General features: G+C 29.4%; 3 protein-coding genes across 4 annotated transcripts; 1 reads left to right on the forward strand and 2 right to left on the reverse strand.

Moving 5' to 3' along the window:
* The first annotated feature begins 10,481 nt into the window (after window positions 1–10,481).
* On the forward strand, window positions 10,482–12,327 carry LOC105957496 (3-oxo-Delta(4,5)-steroid 5-beta-reductase). The gene is made up of 2 exons (XM_012981418.2): window positions 10,482–10,721; window positions 10,818–12,327. The coding sequence occupies exons 1-2, from the start codon at window positions 10,683–10,685 to the stop codon at window positions 11,946–11,948; spliced, it is 1,170 nt and encodes a 389-aa protein (XP_012836872.1). The 5' UTR covers window positions 10,482–10,682; the 3' UTR covers window positions 11,949–12,327.
* Window positions 12,328–12,366: 39 nt separating this feature from the next.
* On the reverse strand, window positions 12,367–15,204 carry LOC105957348 (putative protein phosphatase 2C 63). The gene is given in 5 exon segments (XM_012981274.2): window positions 12,367–12,942; window positions 13,042–13,278; window positions 14,029–14,193; window positions 14,195–14,400; window positions 14,810–15,204. Coding segments are annotated over 5 exon segments (1,125 nt in total). The 5' UTR covers window positions 15,060–15,204; the 3' UTR covers window positions 12,367–12,675.
* A 2,723-nt stretch (window positions 15,205–17,927) lies between these two features.
* LOC105957494 (RING/U-box superfamily protein) lies at window positions 17,928–21,117 on the reverse strand. Of its 2 annotated transcripts, none has more exons than XM_012981415.2 (4): window positions 20,946–21,117; window positions 20,564–20,866; window positions 18,704–18,894; window positions 17,928–18,599 (listed from the first exon to the last, which is right to left on the reverse strand). In XM_012981415.2, exons 2-4 carry the CDS (start codon window positions 20,816–20,818, stop codon window positions 18,194–18,196), a joined length of 852 nt encoding a protein of 283 aa, XP_012836869.2. In that variant the 5' UTR covers window positions 20,819–20,866; window positions 20,946–21,117; the 3' UTR covers window positions 17,928–18,193. The 2 variants fall into 2 exon arrangements, with proteins under 2 accessions (XP_012836869.2, XP_012836870.2); XM_012981416.2 differs by having other exon boundaries at window positions 20,964–21,102.
* Between the last annotated feature and the right edge of the window lie 154 nt (window positions 21,118–21,271).

Consider the following 21,271-nt stretch of genomic DNA (forward strand, 5'->3'; position numbering starts at 1 on the left):
TAATAGTTATAATTGTTAATACAAAAAGAATATATTTAAGAATCAATAATGAGAAACGAGAATCACGTACCAACCTACCTAACCACTGCATTTGCCAGCACTGTATCAAGGTTTTTGGTGGCCACGTCTTATTATTCTGCTCGATTTAATTTAATTTTCTTTTCTTTTTCACATTTTCTCAATAGAAAATGCTATTTGCGGTCACAAAATTGCTATTCGCGGTTTCTAACAAAACCCCCCAAAACTTTTAAAAATATCAAAAAACCCCCCAAAACTGCAAATAGCAAAAAAAAAGAAAAAAAAATTCGAAAATTCGAAATCAAGCTTGAAGAAGGGTTGGGCTTCGATTTTTTGACGTAATTTCGACTCTTTTATGTGTAATATGCATTGGGTAGGTCGATTACGGAACCAATTTCATGTTAAAAAGCCCTACAAATCGATTTGTAGGGCTTTTTTTTTCGCAAAAAAATGGTCGAACGCCCAAGATGGGCGCCCAAGGCGTGTACGAACGCCCGGAATCTTGGGCGTTCGACAATTTAAAAAAAAAAAAAAAAAAAAATTTTGCACTGGACGCCCAACTCGGGCGCCCAAATGCAGCTTACACGCCCAACTTGGGCGTGCACTGTATAAATGGGCGCCCAAGTTGGGCTTTTAGGCGTTTTGGGGGGGTTTTGGATTTTTTTGGAAGTTTTGGGGTTTTAGTGAAATAAAATGTTTTTTTGGGGGGTTTTGTCAAAAACCGCAAATAGCAATTTTCAATCCGCAAAAAGCAATTCCCTTTCTCAATTTTATTTTGGATAAATTAGGTCACCCTCGAGGTAATGCCAAATTATAAAATACCTCCTCATGTTTGAGTAATTATAATCATTCCCTTAACTATGAATCTTCTTACACGTATATTATAGTAGGGGTGTGCACGGGCCATAAACCAGCGGGTTCTATCAAAACCCGCCCTCGTCCCGTCAAACAACGGTTCTTGATTTTGAAGAACCAAACTTGTGGGTTTCAACGGGTTTACGATAGGCGGGTCCATGGCGGGTTTGTAGTAGGACCCAATCTTTACGGGTCGAAACCCGTTATCGTCTAAACAATTTTTTTTATATATAATTTATAAGTTTTACGGGAGAATAATTAGAAACTAAAATTAATAACCTAAAATTTTAAATTGAATCCAAACATAAATAATGTAAATGTCAAGAGTAAATAAAATTAATACAAGTCTTAACCATAAAATCCATTATAAAACTAAAAATAACTACTAATTAACTTAAAAGACAAAATTTAAATAAAATAAATATAACATTTTCAAGCATAACTAACGCTATTAAGCTCCATTCAACACCATTTTCTTCCTCTTTTTTTTTTCTACCGTGTGTTGATGGTTGTATATATATATGTTTTTTTCCTACATTTTCTTAGAGATTTTCACAATCTTTATATGAAATACTTCCACAATTATAGTTTAGTTTGTTTATGTATTTGATATACTATAATAGATACTCTATTTCTTTATTAATATTATTAATTTATTATACTATATAATGTAAACAAAACGACGTCGTTTTGTATGGCGGGGCGGGACGGGTTTCACGGGTATTAAAAAAAATTGAACCCGTCTTAGATCCAAACCCACGGTTCTTCACCATTTTAGGACCCAATCCTATGGATGGATCCATCCGTCCGGTCCCAACGGGGCGGTTTATCACGGGTTTGACGGGTGTAGCGGGTTGATGGGTCCGACTTGCTCACCCCTATATTATAGTGGTATTAAATTTAGTGAAATATTCTCTAGCTCGTACCCGTTTTATTCCATTCGAGTTCCATATTTTTTAAATAAGATAATCATAAGATGTGTTGGCTTGTAAATATCAGATTTTGGTGCATTAGAAACTGCATTTTTGCACAAAGCAAGTACAATTTAAAAAACATTCAACGAAATGAGAAGATTCTACTGAATTTGACACTATTATAACGAACATATAAGAAAATTCATAGTAAACGAGTGTTATGATTACCACCCAACTAGGAGTATTTTTTTTCTTAATTTAATATTACCGCGGAGGTGGCCGTAATTTAACGTTTTATTTTTATGGAACTATGATAAAAAAAAAGGGGGGTTTTGGCACTTTGCACCCTTGAATTACACGCACTTTGCACCCTTAAATTGTAAAATTGGCAGATTGCACCCTTTAAACATAAATTGTTTGGCACTTTGCACCCCAAATCACTTTTGGCTTAGAAAACTTACCTGCAACTTGCTGGAAACCTGGAAGATGGGCAAATTTATAATTTTCTTATTATCTATCCTCTTCCCTCAATTCTTAATCACCGTTCCACCATTTTTATCTTTCGTCCATTTAATCAAAAAATTTAGCAGCCTAGACAGTAATATTAATTAAAATTATTTTTTTAAGAAAAAACAAAATTATATAAAAAAAAGTCAACGCCGGAGACCGGTGGTCAACGGCGACGACCAGCGGTCTCCGGTGATGGCGGGTCAAAATTGAAATTAAGGTTAAAATTGGTTAATTGGAAATTAGGCTAAATTGAAGTGTAAATCATGAAATTGAAGTTGAATTGAGTTTCAATGAATTGAGGGTAATTTGGTATATATATAAAAGGATTTTTCTTATTTGCAAATAAGTTTGAATGAGCTGGATTTATTTGAAATACAAAAAAATTAGATGTCCGTCTTTTAATTAAGTCCGGGGCCTTTTTATGTAACGCTTATTTTTATGGAACTATGATAAAAATGGAAATAATTGCAACTTTTTTTTAGATGAAAATAATTGCAACTAGAAAACAAAATAAGCAATTCAAAGAGAAAATAGTTTTCTTTTCGTTTCTCTCTCTACTTCTTCTTCTTTCTCTCTCTAATCAGTTATAGGATATCTTATATATAAAAGAAAGAAACGCTAGGGCAACCCTAAGAAACCCTAATGTCATATTTGTAATTTTTTTTTCAATTTTTATCAAATTTATATCTCCTTAATATTATTTTAAATATTATTTTTGAATTTTATCATATTTGTATCCCCTAAATATTATTTTAAATATTATTTTTTATTTTTATCAGATTTTTGTCTCCTAAATATTATTTTTTATTTTTATCAAATTTTTATCTCCTAAATATTATTATAAATAATATTTTTTTAATTTTATCAAATTTATATCTCCTAAGTCCTAACTATAATTTTAAATATAATTTTCAACTTTTAGCAGATTTTTATCTCCTAAATATTATTTTCGAATTTTATCAAATTTATATCTCCTAAATAATATTTTAAATATTTTTTTCGAGTTTTATCATGTTTTTATTATTTTTTTATCTCCTAAATATTATTTTCGTTTTTTATCAGATTATTGGATCCTAAATATTATTTTCGATTTTTATCAAATTTTTATCTCCTAAATATTATTTTAAATAATAATTTTAATTTTAATCATATTTTATCTCCTTAATATTATTCTAATTATTATTTTCATATTTTATCAACTTTTATCTCATTAACATTATTTGAAATATTATTTTCGATTTTTTATCAAATTTTTATCTCCTAACTATTATTTTAAATTTTATTTTCGATTTTTATCTCCTAAATATTATTTTTGGATTTTTTTATCAAATTCTTTCCTTCTAAATATTATTTTATATATTATTATCGATTTTCATCAAATTCTCCTAGATATCTTATATATAAAAGAAAGAAACGCTAGGGCAACCCTAAGAAACCCTAATGTCATATTTGTTATTTTTTTTCAATTTTTATCAAATTTTTATCTCCTTAATATTATTTTAAATACTATTTTTGAATTTTATCATATTTGTATCCCCTAAATATTATTTTAAATATTATTTTTTATTTTTATCAGAATTTTATCTCCTAAATATTATTTTTGGATTTTTTTATCAAAGTTTTTCCTCCTAAATATTATTTTATATATTATTATCGATTTTCATCAAATTGTCCTAGATATCTTATATATAAAAGAAAGAAACGCTAGGGCAACCCAAAGAAACCCTAATGTCATATTTGTAATTTTTTTTCAATTTTTATCAAATTTTTATCTCCTTAATATTATTTTAAATATTATTTTTGAATTTTATCATATTTGTATCCTCAAAATATTATTTTAAATATTATTTTTTGTTTTTATCAGATTTTTGTCTCCTAAATATTTTTTTTTATTTTTATCAAATTTTTATCTCCTAAATATTATTATAAATAATATTTTTTTAATTTTATCAAATTTATATCTCCTAAGTCCTAACTATAATTTTAAATATAATTTTCAACTTTTAGCAGATTTTTATCTCCTAAATATTATTTTCGAATTTTATCAAATTTATATCTCCTAAATAATATTTTAAATATTTTTTTCGAGTTTTATCATGTTTTTATTAGTTTTTTATCTCCTAAATATTATTTTCGTTTTTTATCAGATTATTGGATCCTAAATATTATTTTTCGATTTTTATCAAATTTTTATCTCCTAAATATTATTTTAACTAATAATTTTATTTTTAATCATATTTTATCTCCTTAATATTATTCTAATTATTATTTTCATATTTTATCAACTTTTATCTCATTAACATTATTTGAAATATTATTTTCGATTTTTTATCAAATTTTTATCTCCTAACTATTATTTTAAATTTTATTTTCGATTTTTATCTCCTAAATATTATTTTTGGATTTTTTTATCAAATTTTTTCCTCCTAAATATTATTTTATATATTATTATCGATTTTCATCAAATTCTCCTAGATATCTTATCTTATATATAAAAGAAAGAAATGCTAGGGCAACCTTAAGAAACCCTAATGTCATATTTGTAATTTTTTTTCAATTTTTATCAAATTTTTATCTCTTTAATATTATTTTAAATATTATTTTTGAATTTTATCATATTTGTATCCCCTAAATATTATTTTAAATATTATTTTTTATTTTTACCAGATTTTTGTCTCCTAAATATTATTTTTTATTTTTATCAAATTTTTATCTCCTAAATATTATTATAAATAATATTTTTTTAATTTTATCAAATTTATATCTCCTAAGTCCTAACTATAATTTTAAATATAATTTTCAACTTTTAGCAGATTTTTATCTCCTAAATATTATTTTCGAATTTTATCAAATTTATATCTCCTAAATAATATTTTAAATATTTTTTTCGAGTTTTATCATGTTTTTATTATTTTTTTATCTCCTAAATATTATTTTCGTTTTTTATCAGATTATTGGATCCTAAATATTATTTTCGATTTTTATCAAATTTTTATCTCCTAAATATTATTTTAAATAATAATTTTAATTTCAATCATATTTTATCTCCTTAATATTATCCTAATTATTATTTTCATATTTTATCAACTTTTATCTCATTAACATTATTTGAAATATTATTTTCGATTTTTTATCAAATTTTTATCTCCTAACTATTATTTTAAATTTTATTTTCGTTTTTTATCTCCTAAATATTATTTTTGGATTTTTTTATCAAATTTTTTCCTCCTAAATATTATTTTATATATTATTATCGATTTTCATCAAATTCTCCTAGATATCTTATCTTATATATAAAAGAAAGAAATGCTAGGGCAACCTTAAGAAACCCTAATGTCATATTTGTAATTTTTTTTCAATTTTTATCAAATTTTTATCTCTTTAATATTATTTTAAATATTATTTTTGAATTTTATCATATTTATATCCCCTAAATATTATTTTAAATATTATTTTTTGTTTTTATCAGATTTTTGTCTCCTAAATATTATTTTTTATTTTTATCAAATTTTTATCTCCTAAATATTATTATAAATAATATTTTTTTATTTTATCAAATTTATATCTCCTAAGTCCTAACTATAATTTTAAATATAATTTTCAACTTTTAGCAGATTTTTATCTCCTAAATATTATTTTCGAATTTTATCAAATTTATATCTCCTAAATAATATTTTAAATATTTTTTTCGAGTTTTATCATGTTTTTATTAGTTTTTTATCTCCTAAATATTATTTTCGTTTTTTATCAGATTATTGGATCCTAAATATTATTTTTCGATTTTTATCAAATTTTTATCTCCTAAATATTATTTTAACTAATAATTTTAATTTTAATCATATTTTATCTCCTTAATATTATTCTAATTATTATTTTCATATTTTATCAACTTTTATCTCATTAACATTATTTGAAATATTATTTTCGATTTTTTATCAAATTTTTATCTCCTAACTATTATTTTAAATTTTATTTTCGATTTTTATCTCCTAAATATTATTTTTGGATTTTTTTATCAAATTTTTTCCTCCTAAATATTATTTTATATATTATTATCGATTTTCATCAAATTCTCCTAGATATCTTATCTTATATATAAAAGAAAGAAATGCTAGGGCAACCTTAAGAAACCCTAATGTCATATTTGTAATTTTTTTTCAATTTTTATCAAATTTTTATCTCTTTAATATTATTTTAAATATTATTTTTGAATTTTATCATATTTGTATCCCCTAAATATTATTTTAAATATTATTTTTTATTTTTATCAGATTTTTGTCTCCTAAATATTATTTTTTATTTTTATCAAATTTTTATCTCCTAAATATTATTATAAATAATATTTTTTTAATTTTATCAAATTTATATCTCCTAAGTCCTAACTATAATTTTAAATATAATTTTCAACTTTTAGCAGATTTTTATCTCCTAAATATTATTTTCGAATTTTATCAAATTTATATCTCCTAAATAATATTTTAAAATTTTTTTTGAGTTTTATCATGTTTTTATTATTTTTTTATCTCCTAAATATTATTTTCGTTTTTTATCAGATTATTGGATCCTAAATATTATTTTCGATTTTTATCAAATTTTTATCTCCTAAATATTATTTTAAATAATAATTTTAATTTCAATCATATTTTATCTCCTTAATATTATCCTAATTATTATTTTCATATTTTATCAACTTTTATCTCATTAACATTATTTGAAATATTATTTTCGATTTTTTATCAAATTTTTATCTCCTAACTATTATTTTAAATTTTATTTTCGATTTTTATCTCCTAAATATTATTTTTGGATTTTTTTATCAAATTTTTTCCTCCTAAATATTATTTTATATATTATTATCGATTTTCATCAAATTCTCCTAGATATCTTATCTTATATATAAAATAAAGAAATGCTAGGGCAACCTTAAGAAACCCTAATGTCATATTTGTAATTTTTTTTCAATTTTTATCAAATTTTTATCTCTTTAATATTATTTTAAATATTATTTTTGAATTTTATCATATTTATATCCCCTAAATATTATTTTAAATATTATTTTTTGTTTTTATCAGATTTTTGTCTCCTAAATATTATTTTTTATTTTTATCAAATTTTTATCTCCTATATATTATTATAAATAATATTTTTTTATTTTATCAAATTTATATCTCCTAAGTCCTAACTATAATTTTAAATATAATTTTCAACTTTTAGCAGATTTTTATCTCCTAAATATTATTTTTGAATTTTATCAAATTTATATCTCCTAAATAATATTTTAAATATATTTTTCGAGTTTTATCATGTTTTTATTAGTTTTTTTATCTCCTAAATATTATTTTCGTTTTTTATCAGATTATTGTCTCCTAAATATTATTTTCGATTTTTATCAAATTTTTATCTCCTAAATATTATTTTAAATAATAATTTTGGTTTTAATCATATTTTATCTCCTAAATATTATTCTAATTATTATTTTCATATTTTATCAACTTTTATCTCATTAACATTATTTGAAATATTATTTTCGATTTTTTATCAAATTTTTATCTCCTAACTATTATTTTAAATTTTATTTTTGATTTTTATCTCCTAAATATTATTTTTTGATTTTTTTATCAAATTTTTATCTCCGAAATATTATTTTAAATATTATTATCGATTTTCATCAAATTCTCCTAGATATCTTATCTTATATATAAAATAAAGAAATGCTAGGGCAAACTTAAGAAACCCTAATGTCATATTTGTAATTTTTTTTCAATTTTTATCAAATTTTTATCTCTTTAATATTATTTTAAATATTATTTTTGAATGTTATCATATTTATATCCCCTAAATATTATTTTAAATATTATTTTTTGTTTTTATCAGATTTTTGTCTCCTAAATATTATTTTTTTATTTTTATCAAATTTTTATCTCCTAAATATTATTATAAATAATATTTTTTTATTTTATCAAATTTATATCTCCTAAGTCCTAACTATAATTTTAAATATAATTTTCAACTTTTAGCAGATTTTTATCTCCTAAATATTATTTTTGAATTTTATCAAATTTATATCTCCTAAATAATATTTTAAATATATTTTTCGAGTTTTATCATGTTTTTATTAGTTTTTTTATCTCCTAAATATTATTTTCGTTTTTTATCAGATTATTGTCTCCTAAATATTATTTTCGATTTTTATCAAATTTTTATCTCCTAAATATTATTTTAAATAATAATTTTGGTTTTAATCATATTTTATCTCCTAAATATTATTCTAATCATTATTTTCATATTTTATCAACTTTTATCTCATTAACATTATTTGAAATATTATTTTCGATTTTTTATCAAATTTTTATCTCCTAACTATTATTTTAAATTTTATTTTTGATTTTTATCTCCTAAATATTATTTTTTGATTTTTTTTATCAAATTTTTATCTCCGAAATATTATTTTAAATATTATTATCGATTTTCATCAAATTCTCCTAGATATCTTATCTTATATATAAAAGAAAGAAATGCTAGGGCAAACTTAAGAAACCCTAATGTCATATTTGTAATTTTTTTTCAATTTTTATCAAATTTTTATCTCTTTAATATTATTTTAAATATTATTTTTGAATGTTATCATATTTATATCCCCTAAATATTATTTTAAATATTATTTTTTGTTTTTATCAGATTTTTGTCTCCTAAATATTATTTTTTATTTTTATCAAATTTTTATCTCCTAAATATTATTATAAATAATATTTTTTTATTTTATCAAATTTATATCTCCTAAGTCCTAACTATAATTTTAAATATAATTTTCAACTTTTAGCAGATTTTTATCTCCTAAATATTATTTTTGAATTTTATCAAATTTATATCTCCTAAATAATATTTTAAATATATTTTTCGAGTTTTATCATGTTTTTATTAGTTTTTTTATCTCCTAAATATTATTTTCGTTTTTTATCAGATTATTGTCTCCTAAATATTATTTTCGATTTTTATCAAATTTTTATCTCCTAAATATTATTTTAAATAATAATTTTGGTTTTAATCATATTTTATCTCCTAAATATTATTCTAATTATTATTTTCATATTTTATCAACTTTTATCTCATTAACATTATTTGAAATATTATTTTCGATTTTTTATCAAATTTTTATCTCCTAACTATTATTTTAAATTTTATTTTTGATTTTTATCTCCTAAATATTATTTTTTGATTTTTTTATCAAATTTTTATCTCCGAAATATTATTTTAAATATTATTATCGATTTTCATCAAATTCTCCTAGATATTATTTATAATAATCTGATTTTCGATTTTTACAGAAAAGGGTAAATAAATCTGATTTTCATCCCTAGCGGATTTTGTGACATCATCTTACAGAATGTCTGCAACATTTGAATTTTATTTCTTCCCTACCTAAGGCTTCTTATTTTGGTAACCCGACTTTAGATTTTGTTTCTTATCTTCTTCTTTATCCTATTGCATGTGTGGCAATTAGTTTACATCTTTTTCCATCATGGCTTATAGGTAATTTCATTTTGTTAAATTATGTGTTTCATTAATTTATACCAAAGTTTTCAAATTTTATGTATAACAATTATTTCATTTTATATGTTATTGGACATGTTATTGAAAGGGATGATTTGAGAAAATTAACCAAAAATGGGCGGAGCCACAAGCTATTGGAAGTCGACCTTCAAGACTTATTGTTTGTATGCGATATTTAATTTATTGTTTATATTTATTTTTGTTTCTTAATTTTCCAATTGTTAATTCCAGTGGCAAAACAACCTTAAAATGAGGCAGTGGAGAAGGGCTTAGTTCCGATGCAAGATGTATAGATGGCCTTTTACGATGGTATGTTGTCGATAGTTTAGTTTTGATTATGTTAACTTAGTTATTAAATCTAATTACTTTTAAGCTCAACATGGAAGACATAATTGATGATTTTTTTCCTGTTTCAAATTTTCAATCTACTGGTATTAGCTGATTCAATTCATTTGGAAAATTATTCAACAGTAAAGTTATGTCCTTTTTTTTTTTGTGTGTAGTATACTTAATAATGTTCCAGTATAATAGAATTTTGATCATACGATACATCAAACGTTTGTTTATATTCTTACAACATCAAAAGAATGCAATTTGTTGTCCCGTGCATCGCACGGGTACAATTACTAGTTTACAAATAAAATAAAAACACGTGAAGAAATAAGAAACGCACACCTGTCCCATCTCTTCGTCTGCTGTGTCGATCCACACATATACAAAACCTAAGCTCTGCTCTCTCTACATTCTCATCTCTCTCTCATCTCTCTTTCTCTCTCTACACTCTGCAAAACAAATACAGTTCGTAAAAGAACTTCGATTCTTCCCGACTGAAATATGAGCTGGTGGTGGGCTGGAGCTATCGGCGCTGCAAAGGTAAATTCCTCTCACACAATCACGATCATTATTTCGTAATTGTTTCTATTTTTAATTGCTTGTAATTTGATTTGTTTTAATCGATTGAAAAATCAGAAAAAAATCGACGAAGATGAGCCACAGCAGAAGCATCAAGCCGTAGCCCTAATAATCGGTGTCACCGGAATCGTCGGCAACAGCCTGGCGGAGATCCTGCCCCTCTCCGACACCCCCGGCGGTCCATGGAAGGTCTACGGCGTCGCCCGCCGCCCACGCCCCACCTGGAACGACGACAACCCGATCAACTACATCCGGTGCGATATATCCGACCCGGACGATATTCAGGCCAAGCTCTCCCCCCTCACCGACATCACCCACGTATTCTACGTCACCTGGGCGAACAGATCCACCGAGGTCGAGAACTGCGAATCCAACGGCAAAATGCTGAAGAACGTCCTCGATGTAGTGATCCCTAATTCCCCCAATTTGAAGCACATCTGCTTGCAGACCGGTCGGAAGCACTACATCGGCCCGTTCGAATCGTACGGGAAGATCGAAACCCACGACCCGCCGTACTCCGAAGATTTGCCCCGACTGAACTACATCAACTTCTACTACACCTTGGAAGACATTCTCTTCGCTGAGGTGGAGAAGAAGGAGGGTTTGACTTGGTCCGTCCACCGCCCGGGCAACATATTCGGATGCTCCCCGTCCAGCATGATGAATCTAGTCGGTACCCTCTGCGTGTACGCGGCCATATGCAAGCACGAGGGTTCGGTTCTGAAATTTCCGGGGAGCAAGATCGCTTGGGAGGGTTACTCCGATTGCTCCGACGCTGATTTGATAGCGGAGCATCAGATATGGGCGGCGGTTGATCCTTACGCGAAGAACGAGGCATTCAACGTGAGCAATGGCGATGTGTTCAAATGGAAGCATTTCTGGAAAGTGTTGGCTGAGCAGTTTGGGGTGGAGTGTGGCGGTTATGAGGAAGGGCAGAAGCTGACATTGGTGGAGATGATGAAGGATAAAGGTCCCGTTTGGGATGAGATTGTGAAGGAGAATGGTTTGACGGAGACGAAATTAGGGGATGTTGGAATTTGGTGGTTTGGTGATGTTATACTTGGATCGGAGTGTTATTTGGATACGATGAATAAGAGTAAGGAGCATGGGTTTCTTGGGTTTAGGAATTCGAAGAATTCGTTGATTTCTTGGATTGATAAGGTCAAGGCTTACAAGATTGTTCCATGATTTATTTTTTGTTGGGTTCGGTTTTCTTGGTTTTGTTGTTCGTGGAAGGTCTTTTTTCGTTGTGTTTGTCGAAGAAAGGGAATAATGGTGAGGATGAAGATCATGCTATGAGTTCTTGCTGATGTTATTACTGCAAGAAAGAGAGCGAATGTAAGATGTGTTATTGTTGAACATTGTGGTGTGTCTTCGTTTATGTATCCTGCCCCGATTAATTAGATGAATATGGTTTCGTGATGGGATTATTTACTTTTATAATAATAACGTGCTGCAGTATGTGTATTGTAAGAGTTATTTGTACGTTTTTTCTAGTTCGAGCTCGTTTTGGTTGTTTACAAGATGAAGTTCAAATGCTATCGAATATATCCCTGTTATTCCCAAACATTTGAACAATAAAAGGATATTTAAATGTACAGGGATCTTTGCTTAAACTTACTGCAACCTTGAACAATAAAAACAAACAAAAATCCATACATGACTTGGTGAATTTCCAACTATCATAAACACTGATAGCAAATTCGAAAACCAGAATTAAACCTTCAAAAACAAGAAAAGAATGACGCTGTATTCGGTGTTAGAGGCTACATTTCAACGAAAAAGAACGAAAAAAAAAGCTCTCTTTGATCAGAATACTTCAGCACTATGATTTATCTACACCAGAACCTCTATACAAGATGATGATCATGCCTTCTACTTATTGCCGCACATGTTAACCCTCGTATCTCGATTCCTAGTTGGGGAAAATCTTGTCACCTGAATTTTCCACACGTTCATCGGAATTGTAAGTGAAGATGTCGACGGGTGAGGTAATACCGCCAGATGTACCTAGCTTATTGGACGAGGTTTTTTGATGATCAAGAAAAATCACAACAACAGTGATGTCATCGTGGAAATGCCTTCTTATTCCCCTCTCAATCTTCTTGATATCTCTATACCTCACTTCCCTTTTCTTTGCAGCTTCTTGAAGAGCTGCTGCTACTAATCTCTTGGCTATCCCCTGCAAAAACAATATTCTAATTATTATTTTAAAATAATTAATTAACAACCAATTTTTTTTTTTCTTTTCGAATATATAACATTCGATGTAATAACTTACAGCTCGTGGGTACTTTGATACTATTTGAACAGCTTCATCATCACTGAGCTGTTCCCATAGCCCATCAGAGGCGAAAATAAGGAACAAATCTTGTGGTCTAAGCTTTCTAGTAACAATGGAAGGTTCTGCTGACAATACAGGTCGCTTCATCGGAACATAACTTCCGTATTGTAGGAACATTGGGTCTCTGTGAAACTCGGGTTTCTTCAAATACACGTCCCCGATTGATCTAGACACCTGAATAGAAAATTTGAAAGGAAATTAGTTAGGGGATTATGTTTCAAGAAATTGATGTTTAACAAACTAAAAAAGAGACGGGTAACAAGATTAGAGGGGGTGATGATGAACTTGTTTATCTCACACGGCCATTATAAATACCTCAAACTGGAAAAGAAAGAAAAATAGAGACCCTAAAAAGCTAAACGAGCTTCCGCTGGAATCACACGACTTTGCTTTATAAGAAGATCTCCATTGTACATCTCATGTGAGGAAGGCAAGTCAATGATGCTACTTTGACTTCAACTACATGAGACAGGCAAAGGCAGAGCATGTGATTCCTGGAAGAGTAGCCAAGACATAATAACCCTTTTAGAACATTAATCAACCGTTTGTGCCTCTTTACCGTCACCCTCTCGTAAACAATACACGAGATATACGTAACAGAAAAAAAAAAAAGAGAGAGAGAGCAGAACAGGGCAGCAGCATATACGTAACTTCTTAGTTAACTCATGAATAGAATAATAATACATGATATTCTCCTCTCCAACGGGTGAGTGAGAATTGCATCATGAATTCCACATCAACATTGAATGAAACAACCTCTAGTCTCACTCAGTCAAACAGCATGAAGAAGAATTTGATAAATAGTCAACAGAGAGGCATGCTCGTAGTAGCTTCTTCTCTAAATTTACACAATTTAAGAGGAATATTGAAACGAATTAAGGATGTTTTTTCGCATTCAATAAATGCATGACTACGAAATTTTACCTGAATTATTCCCTTGATTCTCCAAACTCCTCGGCAATAAACCACGACAGGCATGTCGTCTTGATGAAGTGCTTCAACCTCCCTCCTCACATTCTCAGACGAAACGTTATGGTCTGTGGACAATCTTTCGGCCACCATTTTTTTTTTCTCCATCAAAGCCTCTCCTGCCAAGAACAGCTCTCGAGTCTCCCAAGTTAGCCACATACAAATTACCGTCTGAAATTGCACCGACCAAGACACACGATCCAACGGAGGCCATCTGAGGTTTGGATGGAAATGATCTCTTCACTAAATGAGTAAAATCTTCTTCTGTAGCAGAAAAGGCCTTCTTTATTACATCTGATGATAATCCCCCTTGCTCCTTTACAAACTCTACAAGAATCATAAAAAAAATCATTGATATAGTTAGTCTCTGAAAGTCGAACAGAGTACCAATGGAACTACACAAGCAATTAAGCAAAAAACTCATTCCATCAAATCGAATTTGTGGAAGAATCACACGAAAAAGTTATTTACCAAAATAAATGAATATAGCAGATTAACCCTCACAACATCGATTAAAAAACTAAAATAAAAAAATTAACCCTTACAACGGAGGTAAAATTCAAAATACAAAAACCTCTCTAAAGTCTAATCCCTTATAAGAAATAAGATCAAATTCCACCAAAAATAGAAAAAATGAAAACAGGAATCTGCACTGAAACAAAACCCCCAAATCATAGGAAAAAAAAAACCTAGAAAAAAAACAAGGAAAAACGAAAGAGAGATAAAAAAAAGTTACTGTGGAGGTAAGGGAAGAGGTGATTGTTAACAAAGCGTGCGGTCTCAGGTCCACCATGTCCGTCGTATACGCCGACGTAGGTGGCGGTCGGCGACGTGTAAACCTGACTCTGATCCTCGAGGCTGGAATTCGCCTGCACCACCGCAATTGAAAATTCTCCGGTGGCGTGTGGCTTCAAGTCGGCGTGCCACAGCAATCCGTCGCCGTTTCGCCTCCCGAAACACCGAAAACAGCACGATCGCAGCATCATACGACGTAGTTTAATCTATCCCCCTTCCCCCTTTTCCAACTGTTGGACGATTTTTTTAACGGCGTTGGTTCTCTCTCTCTGCACGAGGCTTATACGTATGGTGGGTAGCTTGGTGTAGAGTTAATCAATGGTGGGATGGGGAATTGGATTTCTGACGAGGTTTTATGGAGTTGGATTTTTGTGAGTGAAAAAAAAAGAGGAAAAAAAACATGGCGAAGAAACGCGTTAAAAAGACGGAGGAAGAAGAAAGGAAAATTTATTTGAAGAAGAAGGAAAGTGACTCGGCGCACCCAATTTCCACAACGCGCTTTTATTTATTTTTTTTAATTTTTTTATTTGATTAACGGGGGTAAAATTGGAAATTGATTTATATTTTTTTGAATTTCGCCGATTTCGATTCGAATGTTTCCAATTTTGAAACACCGTCTTCTCTTTTTTTTTTTTTTTTTTTTTTTTGTAGTATGTATACTGTTAATTTCCGAAAATGATTTTGAATTTATATATGTGAATAAAAATGGGATTTTTTTTTTTAATTTGTTGATATTTTAATTCAAAGAAATTCCAATTTTGGAACTTTTTTTAAATAAGGGAATTGGATTTATTTTGTTTGATATAAAATTGTATTTAACGATATATAGCAATTTTTTTTTTTTTTTTGATAATTGATATATAACAATATAGTACTATTTAATTAATGAATGTTTATTTATGTGTATAGACTATAGACTATAGAGTATAATCACAATTAAATTTAAACAATGAATCCGAAGGACAAAACCGTCACTCCATCTTTAATACTTAACTACGATGAAACGCAGACACCTAATTTATAATAAGGATTATTATTATTATTATTAGTATTATTATTATTATTATTATTATTATTATTATTATTATTATTACCCGCTAAACACGTTATCGAAAAGTGGTGATTAGTGGTTTATGAATTATTTAAATCAAGACTAATTAAAACCCAAAAGTTAGTGATAATTTTCTCCTAGTGGGGTTGATGTAATTTGGTACTAATAGATTAATATATGTGGCTAAGTGTGAATTAAGGAATATTTCATTTGGAGTTTAATTTACATAATTTTTAACTACATGGATGTGACTAGGATACAACATTAGGATTAGGTTGTCTTATTTTTTCTTAAAGAATGGTAAATATTTATTTATTTATTTATTTATTTATTTAATTTTCTAAGTTGACTAATTGCGATTTAGATTTGCTGTCACTAGCAAACCCATGACACAAATTGAGTTTAATGTTTATTTAATTTATTAGGCAAAAAAAAAATGCTAATTAATTTATTATTTATTTATGTAGTTCTTGTCATTGAGCTTTTGTTTGGCTGAAGACATGTTCTAGGAATAAGATTTGATTGTCTCAACTCTCAAACTAGTGGTGGTTAATTTAATTTGGTAAGCCTAATTATATTGACTAATAATTTGTTAATTGTTATTAGGTGTCCTTAATTATACTTGTTCCATATGATTGATGTGTTTCCAGATTATATCCAATCATCGAAATTAATATCGTGCTATCGTTCGTTTATATAAATTTACAGACTTTTAATTTGTAAAAAATCGTAAGTTGATGTACGAAAATGGGATGTGAACTTGAAATGATTCGTAAATAAATAGATCGAGTACAAATAAAAATAAAAATAAAATAATTTTGTTTCACATTGATTGTTATGATTAAGACAATGGTTCTTGATGACTGAATCTATTTTCCTACCTTAATTTCCAACCGAAAAATTAACGGTTAAGACTTTTTGTTTTTATTTTTATTTATTTATGAAAGTAATAATGAAATTAATCACACACAAATAATTTAATTTCTACTTATATATATCTGAAATGTGTTTTCACAGTGATGACTTTGTAGTGCATCAGAAAGACCTCAACAAGTGGAAAATTCAAAAGTTGACCAAGTCTTTTGGAATATATTACCCCAATAATTTGAATCCTTTTGTCACGCCAATCTAGAATTGTCATTTCAACAAATTGCACCATGTTTAGATAGTGTCTGCATCAGAATTTCTAATTTCTGCTGGTTCCGATTCCAAATTTTACGATTTTGAAAAATTAATTTTCATTATGAATTCCCAAAATTTCGGCTGCGATTTTTTTTCCCGATAGTATGTGTTTATATTTTGAATGACCAAAAAAATAGAATCTTCCAAATTTTGCCGATTATGGTCCGAAAATTTCTGATTATGGAACGAGTTTTTCCGTTCCAATTTTTGATATTTTTGGAATTGGAATGAGTTTTCACTCCAGAACAAAATCGATGTTTTTTTTCAGGAAAGTGCATATTCTCATCCGATTTCCATCCCTAATAATTGTGATTCCTTTGTCAACAAGAAAAAAAAAACATGAAATAAGTAAAAAGAGGAAATCTAATTGTTCTAGATACCTAATATATAATTACGAACCCTAATTTGAATTGACTGGTTGCAATAGAAAATTATATTGATTGCAAGAATTTGTTAAGTTTCATTTTCAAAGAGGGAAAAAAAAGGTTAGTACTAATGGTGAATTATTCAATTTGAAGTAGCTATTTGCTTACTTTAGAAGCCAACCTTAATTAAATCTTGATCATTGAATGCTAAATCAAATCTTTGTCTGAAAATCAAAATACAACTTATTTAAAATTAAAAGAAATAAGAAAATAAAAACATAATTGGCCCACTTTAGCTTCTCTGCTAAAACCTTCCCAAGAAGCTGCCTCCCAGATTCAGACACACCTGAATTATCATGCTATAACATATTACAACATGCAATAATACAAACCAATTCCTCTGCTATCAAATACATTATAAAACATTATAAAAAATACAATTATAAAACAATAAAAAAACATTATAAAACAAACAAAATAATTAACAAATAACAAATACACATTATTACAGGCTATATGATTTCCCATTAGTTGATCTTTCTAATTCAAAGCTAATCTACCGACATTCTAATTATACTTACATTTCTTTCTGTCAGAATTTAAACAAAAACCTCACAAAATCAAAAAAAAAAAAAAAAAGATCAAAGTCAACAACAAAATCGATACAGCACGAAAAAAGGGATCTTAAAAAAAGAAAGGGTTCAACTTTCAAGATTCTCTCGTTTACTCAGTCAACAGTCGCATAAATACTCCTACGGCAATACGGGCAGTCGCCACATGTACGTACCCAAGGACCCAAGCAGCAAAAATGGTACCTATGTCCGCATGGCAGACACGTCAGCTTTTCTCCCTCCGAAAAACTCTCGAGGCAAATACTGCACTCCTTTAAATCCCTTGACATGTTATGTGCGTTGGTTTTCTCTTGGAGAGAGAAAATCTCGATGCGCAAAGAGGTGAGTGCCTCTTGAGTGAGTCCAGGTGGTCTACTGCTCGTTTGATGGGCAATGGACTCTGTTGAGTGGGTGACTGAAGTAACCCAATCCCTAGATATTTCTGTTTCCCAATCTCCAGCATCGACCAGCCTAAAATCTTCGCCTATTGCAATGTTGTTTGACGAACTCCGATTATTCCGCCTACAGGTCAAAACAAACATTCGATAGTCATAATATGTTTAAATGGACAATGCCCCGACAAGGTTCTATTTATTTACGTTTACGTATAGAGATGGAAACTATACCTGCTACCAGAGAGAGTTACGCCTCTAAGCCTTTGCAAAAGCCTTTCTCTAGCAAGCAGCACAGGTCCAGGGAGCCTGTCATTCCCATTGACTCTCGCCCTATCACGTACGCTAACGTGATTTCCAGTGTGGCTAACATTTCCTGGAGAAATTTGGTGGCCAACTTCTTCAAGCCGAATTGGTTCGTGTTCCTGACCGCGTCAATGGAAGGATATATATTATATTAAGCAAGCAAAAGGAATGGTTCAAAAGGGTTTCCCCTTTGAATGTTTACGTTTACATTCATTTTTCATATGCATAGACTGGTCAAAAAGATGCGAGATAGCTCTGAAAAGAAGGGTTGACATCGATTTTACCGTTTTAACAAAATAGAATATCACTCAAACTTAGTATGCAACCATAGAAGTTAAATAGTTAATACCAAACTGCAGGGACTAACTTACTATACAAGAAGTCAAATTACCGGAGTGGCAATTAGTTTGGCTTCTTACGAAAAAAAATAAAATTGACAGCCTCTGATGCAACAATGTATAAATGAACATACACACAAACATCAAACTTAAGAGTCAAAGCATCTGAATTAAACAGCAAATGGCGTAGTCAAACAGGACCAAATTAACCCAATATATAAATGAATTTTGGGTGTGATAGTCAAACTTGAAAAATATAATTTCAATATTTTAGAAGGGAAAATAGATTTTAGAAAGGAAAGAAAGAAGTTCTAGTGAAAGCCTTATTTAAAGTAGATTTCTCCTCGGAAAAGTTCTGATGTGATGAATCTTCCACAGGGTGACTGAATACAACAAGCAAGAGTGTATATATAATAAGACAATAAACTTATACTCGGAAAGATAGTTAATACGGGTACTGCTCCAAAGTTTTAAGATGGTACATATCAAACATGCCGGGGTTGTTTGCAATCAAAAAAAATAATATGTCATTTCACAAGAGCGAACCTATTTTTTCGACTCTTGCAGAATAAGCATTTTCCAATATATAACACATGCGTTAGGCATGCACACAAACGGCAGCTTCAAACTTGAGATTTTGCATGTCAATTAACAACAAATATTGCAGTCAAACAACACAAGTTTTTATGAGACCCCAAGTGAGAAAGTTGAACTTCAAACTATATATCATCATAACAACATCTAGGCAGACATTGACCGGGAAAGAAGTTTTTACGAAACCCTTGATTTTTCGTTGGAGACAACGTTCCAATGTGAAGAATTTTCCATAGGGAAACTGAATGTAAACAAGAAGTAAGAGTGAAAATAGACAAGCGCAAATAACCTACCACTCAACTTAGATATTAAAAGTTAAAACGAGTATGAAACCAATTTCCGTGTTTGGTTCTTCATGAAATCCAAATCAGTATCATGTTTTAAACCCCGATTACTGGTTCACACTTGAAGCATGCCTGATTTTGATATTTGCAAACAAAAGTGACTAAAATTTCCTAGACCCTTTTAATTTATAAAAGGAATGCCGGTTACTTTCGTTAAACAGCAAAACTGTTCTTCTCGCACAAAGAATTCGGAACAGTACAGACACGATGAACTTGGTCACGGGAAAGAGCAGCAAATTTCTTATTTGTATAGTGTCACGAGAGAATGTGCAAATTTCCAAAACTACAAAATCATATTTTCACATTTATAAACCATTTGAAAATTAACACACTCTTAGCAAAAAGTACGAAATCATAAACAATATGAACAAAACTCTTCAAGCATCAAATATCATCAACGAGCAAACCCTAACCAGCTATATACATCAACTAATCCCAACTGCAACAGACTTTCTTAAAGAGGGGTTGGGGTGGGGAGGGGGGGCGGGGGGGGGGGGGGGGGGGATTCTCACTTGAGGTGGATGGGAAGGACGGCGGTGCAGGGGTTGCCTGAGCTGGTGAATCGACCGTCGGAAAGGATCGCATCCGTCGGGCTCGAGCCGATCGCGGCGAGCGTGACTGCCGCCGGGACTGTTGAAATGGCGACTGCGGCGATTGGTCCGATCGGGAGGCGGAGGCGAATCCAAATCCGCCCCGACACCGAAAGGATCCGAATTCCGACCGAATCGAGACCTCCGGCTGTAGAACAGCTCCGATGCGCTCGTCATACAAACTCCAATTACCAAAATGGGCGGTTCCTGCTACCAAAATCGGTCCTGCAAAAACCCCAAAATTGTGAATTTATTTATGTAAAAATAGAAACGAAAAACGACGAAAATAAAATTCGAATTCTGCCTGTTTCGAAGAAATTACTGAAATCTCTCGTCGTGTAGTGTGGGATTGAAGATGGAGGAATTGGCGGCAGTAGCTTCGCGGAAAATGGGAATAATGTGTGAAGAAAATGAAATAAATCTGCCCTTCTATTTTTGCACAGAGATTTCCTTCTCTATTTTATCCGTTTCTAATTATTAATTAATTTTCTAATAAAAGATTCTATCCATTTATATAAATGTATTTATTTATTTATTAATTAATTATTATATAGGTTTGGTGATTAAATTCCAAAATTTGATGGGGTATATATTTTTTGTCCTTTTGGTACAAATATGTCACCATTGTCT

Source organism: Erythranthe guttata, chromosome 2 (assembly GCF_056151865.1).
Source record: "Erythranthe guttata isolate IM_541 chromosome 2, IM_541, whole genome shotgun sequence".
Classification (NCBI taxonomy): domain Eukaryota; kingdom Viridiplantae; phylum Streptophyta; class Magnoliopsida; order Lamiales; family Phrymaceae; genus Erythranthe; species Erythranthe guttata.

Bases quoted from the DNA above. Each gene is read 5' to 3' on its own strand.
- LOC105957494 (XM_012981415.2), bottom strand. From the start codon at position 20,818: ATGACGAGCGCATCGGAGCTGTTCTACAGCCGGAGGTCTCGATTCGGT. The intron at 18,895-20,563 runs GTGAGAATCCCC...TGACGCGGTCAG, and splicing joins GTCCTTCCCATCCACCTCAA to GAACACGAACCAATTCGGCT. The intron at 18,600-18,703 runs GTATAGTTTCCA...TTTGACCTGTAG, and splicing joins GTAACTCTCTCTGGTAGCAG to GCGGAATAATCGGAGTTCGT.
- LOC105957496 (XM_012981418.2), top strand. From the start codon at position 10,683: ATGAGCTGGTGGTGGGCTGGAGCTATCGGCGCTGCAAAG. The intron at 10,722-10,817 runs GTAAATTCCTCT...TTGAAAAATCAG, and splicing joins GAGCTATCGGCGCTGCAAAG to AAAAAAATCGACGAAGATGA.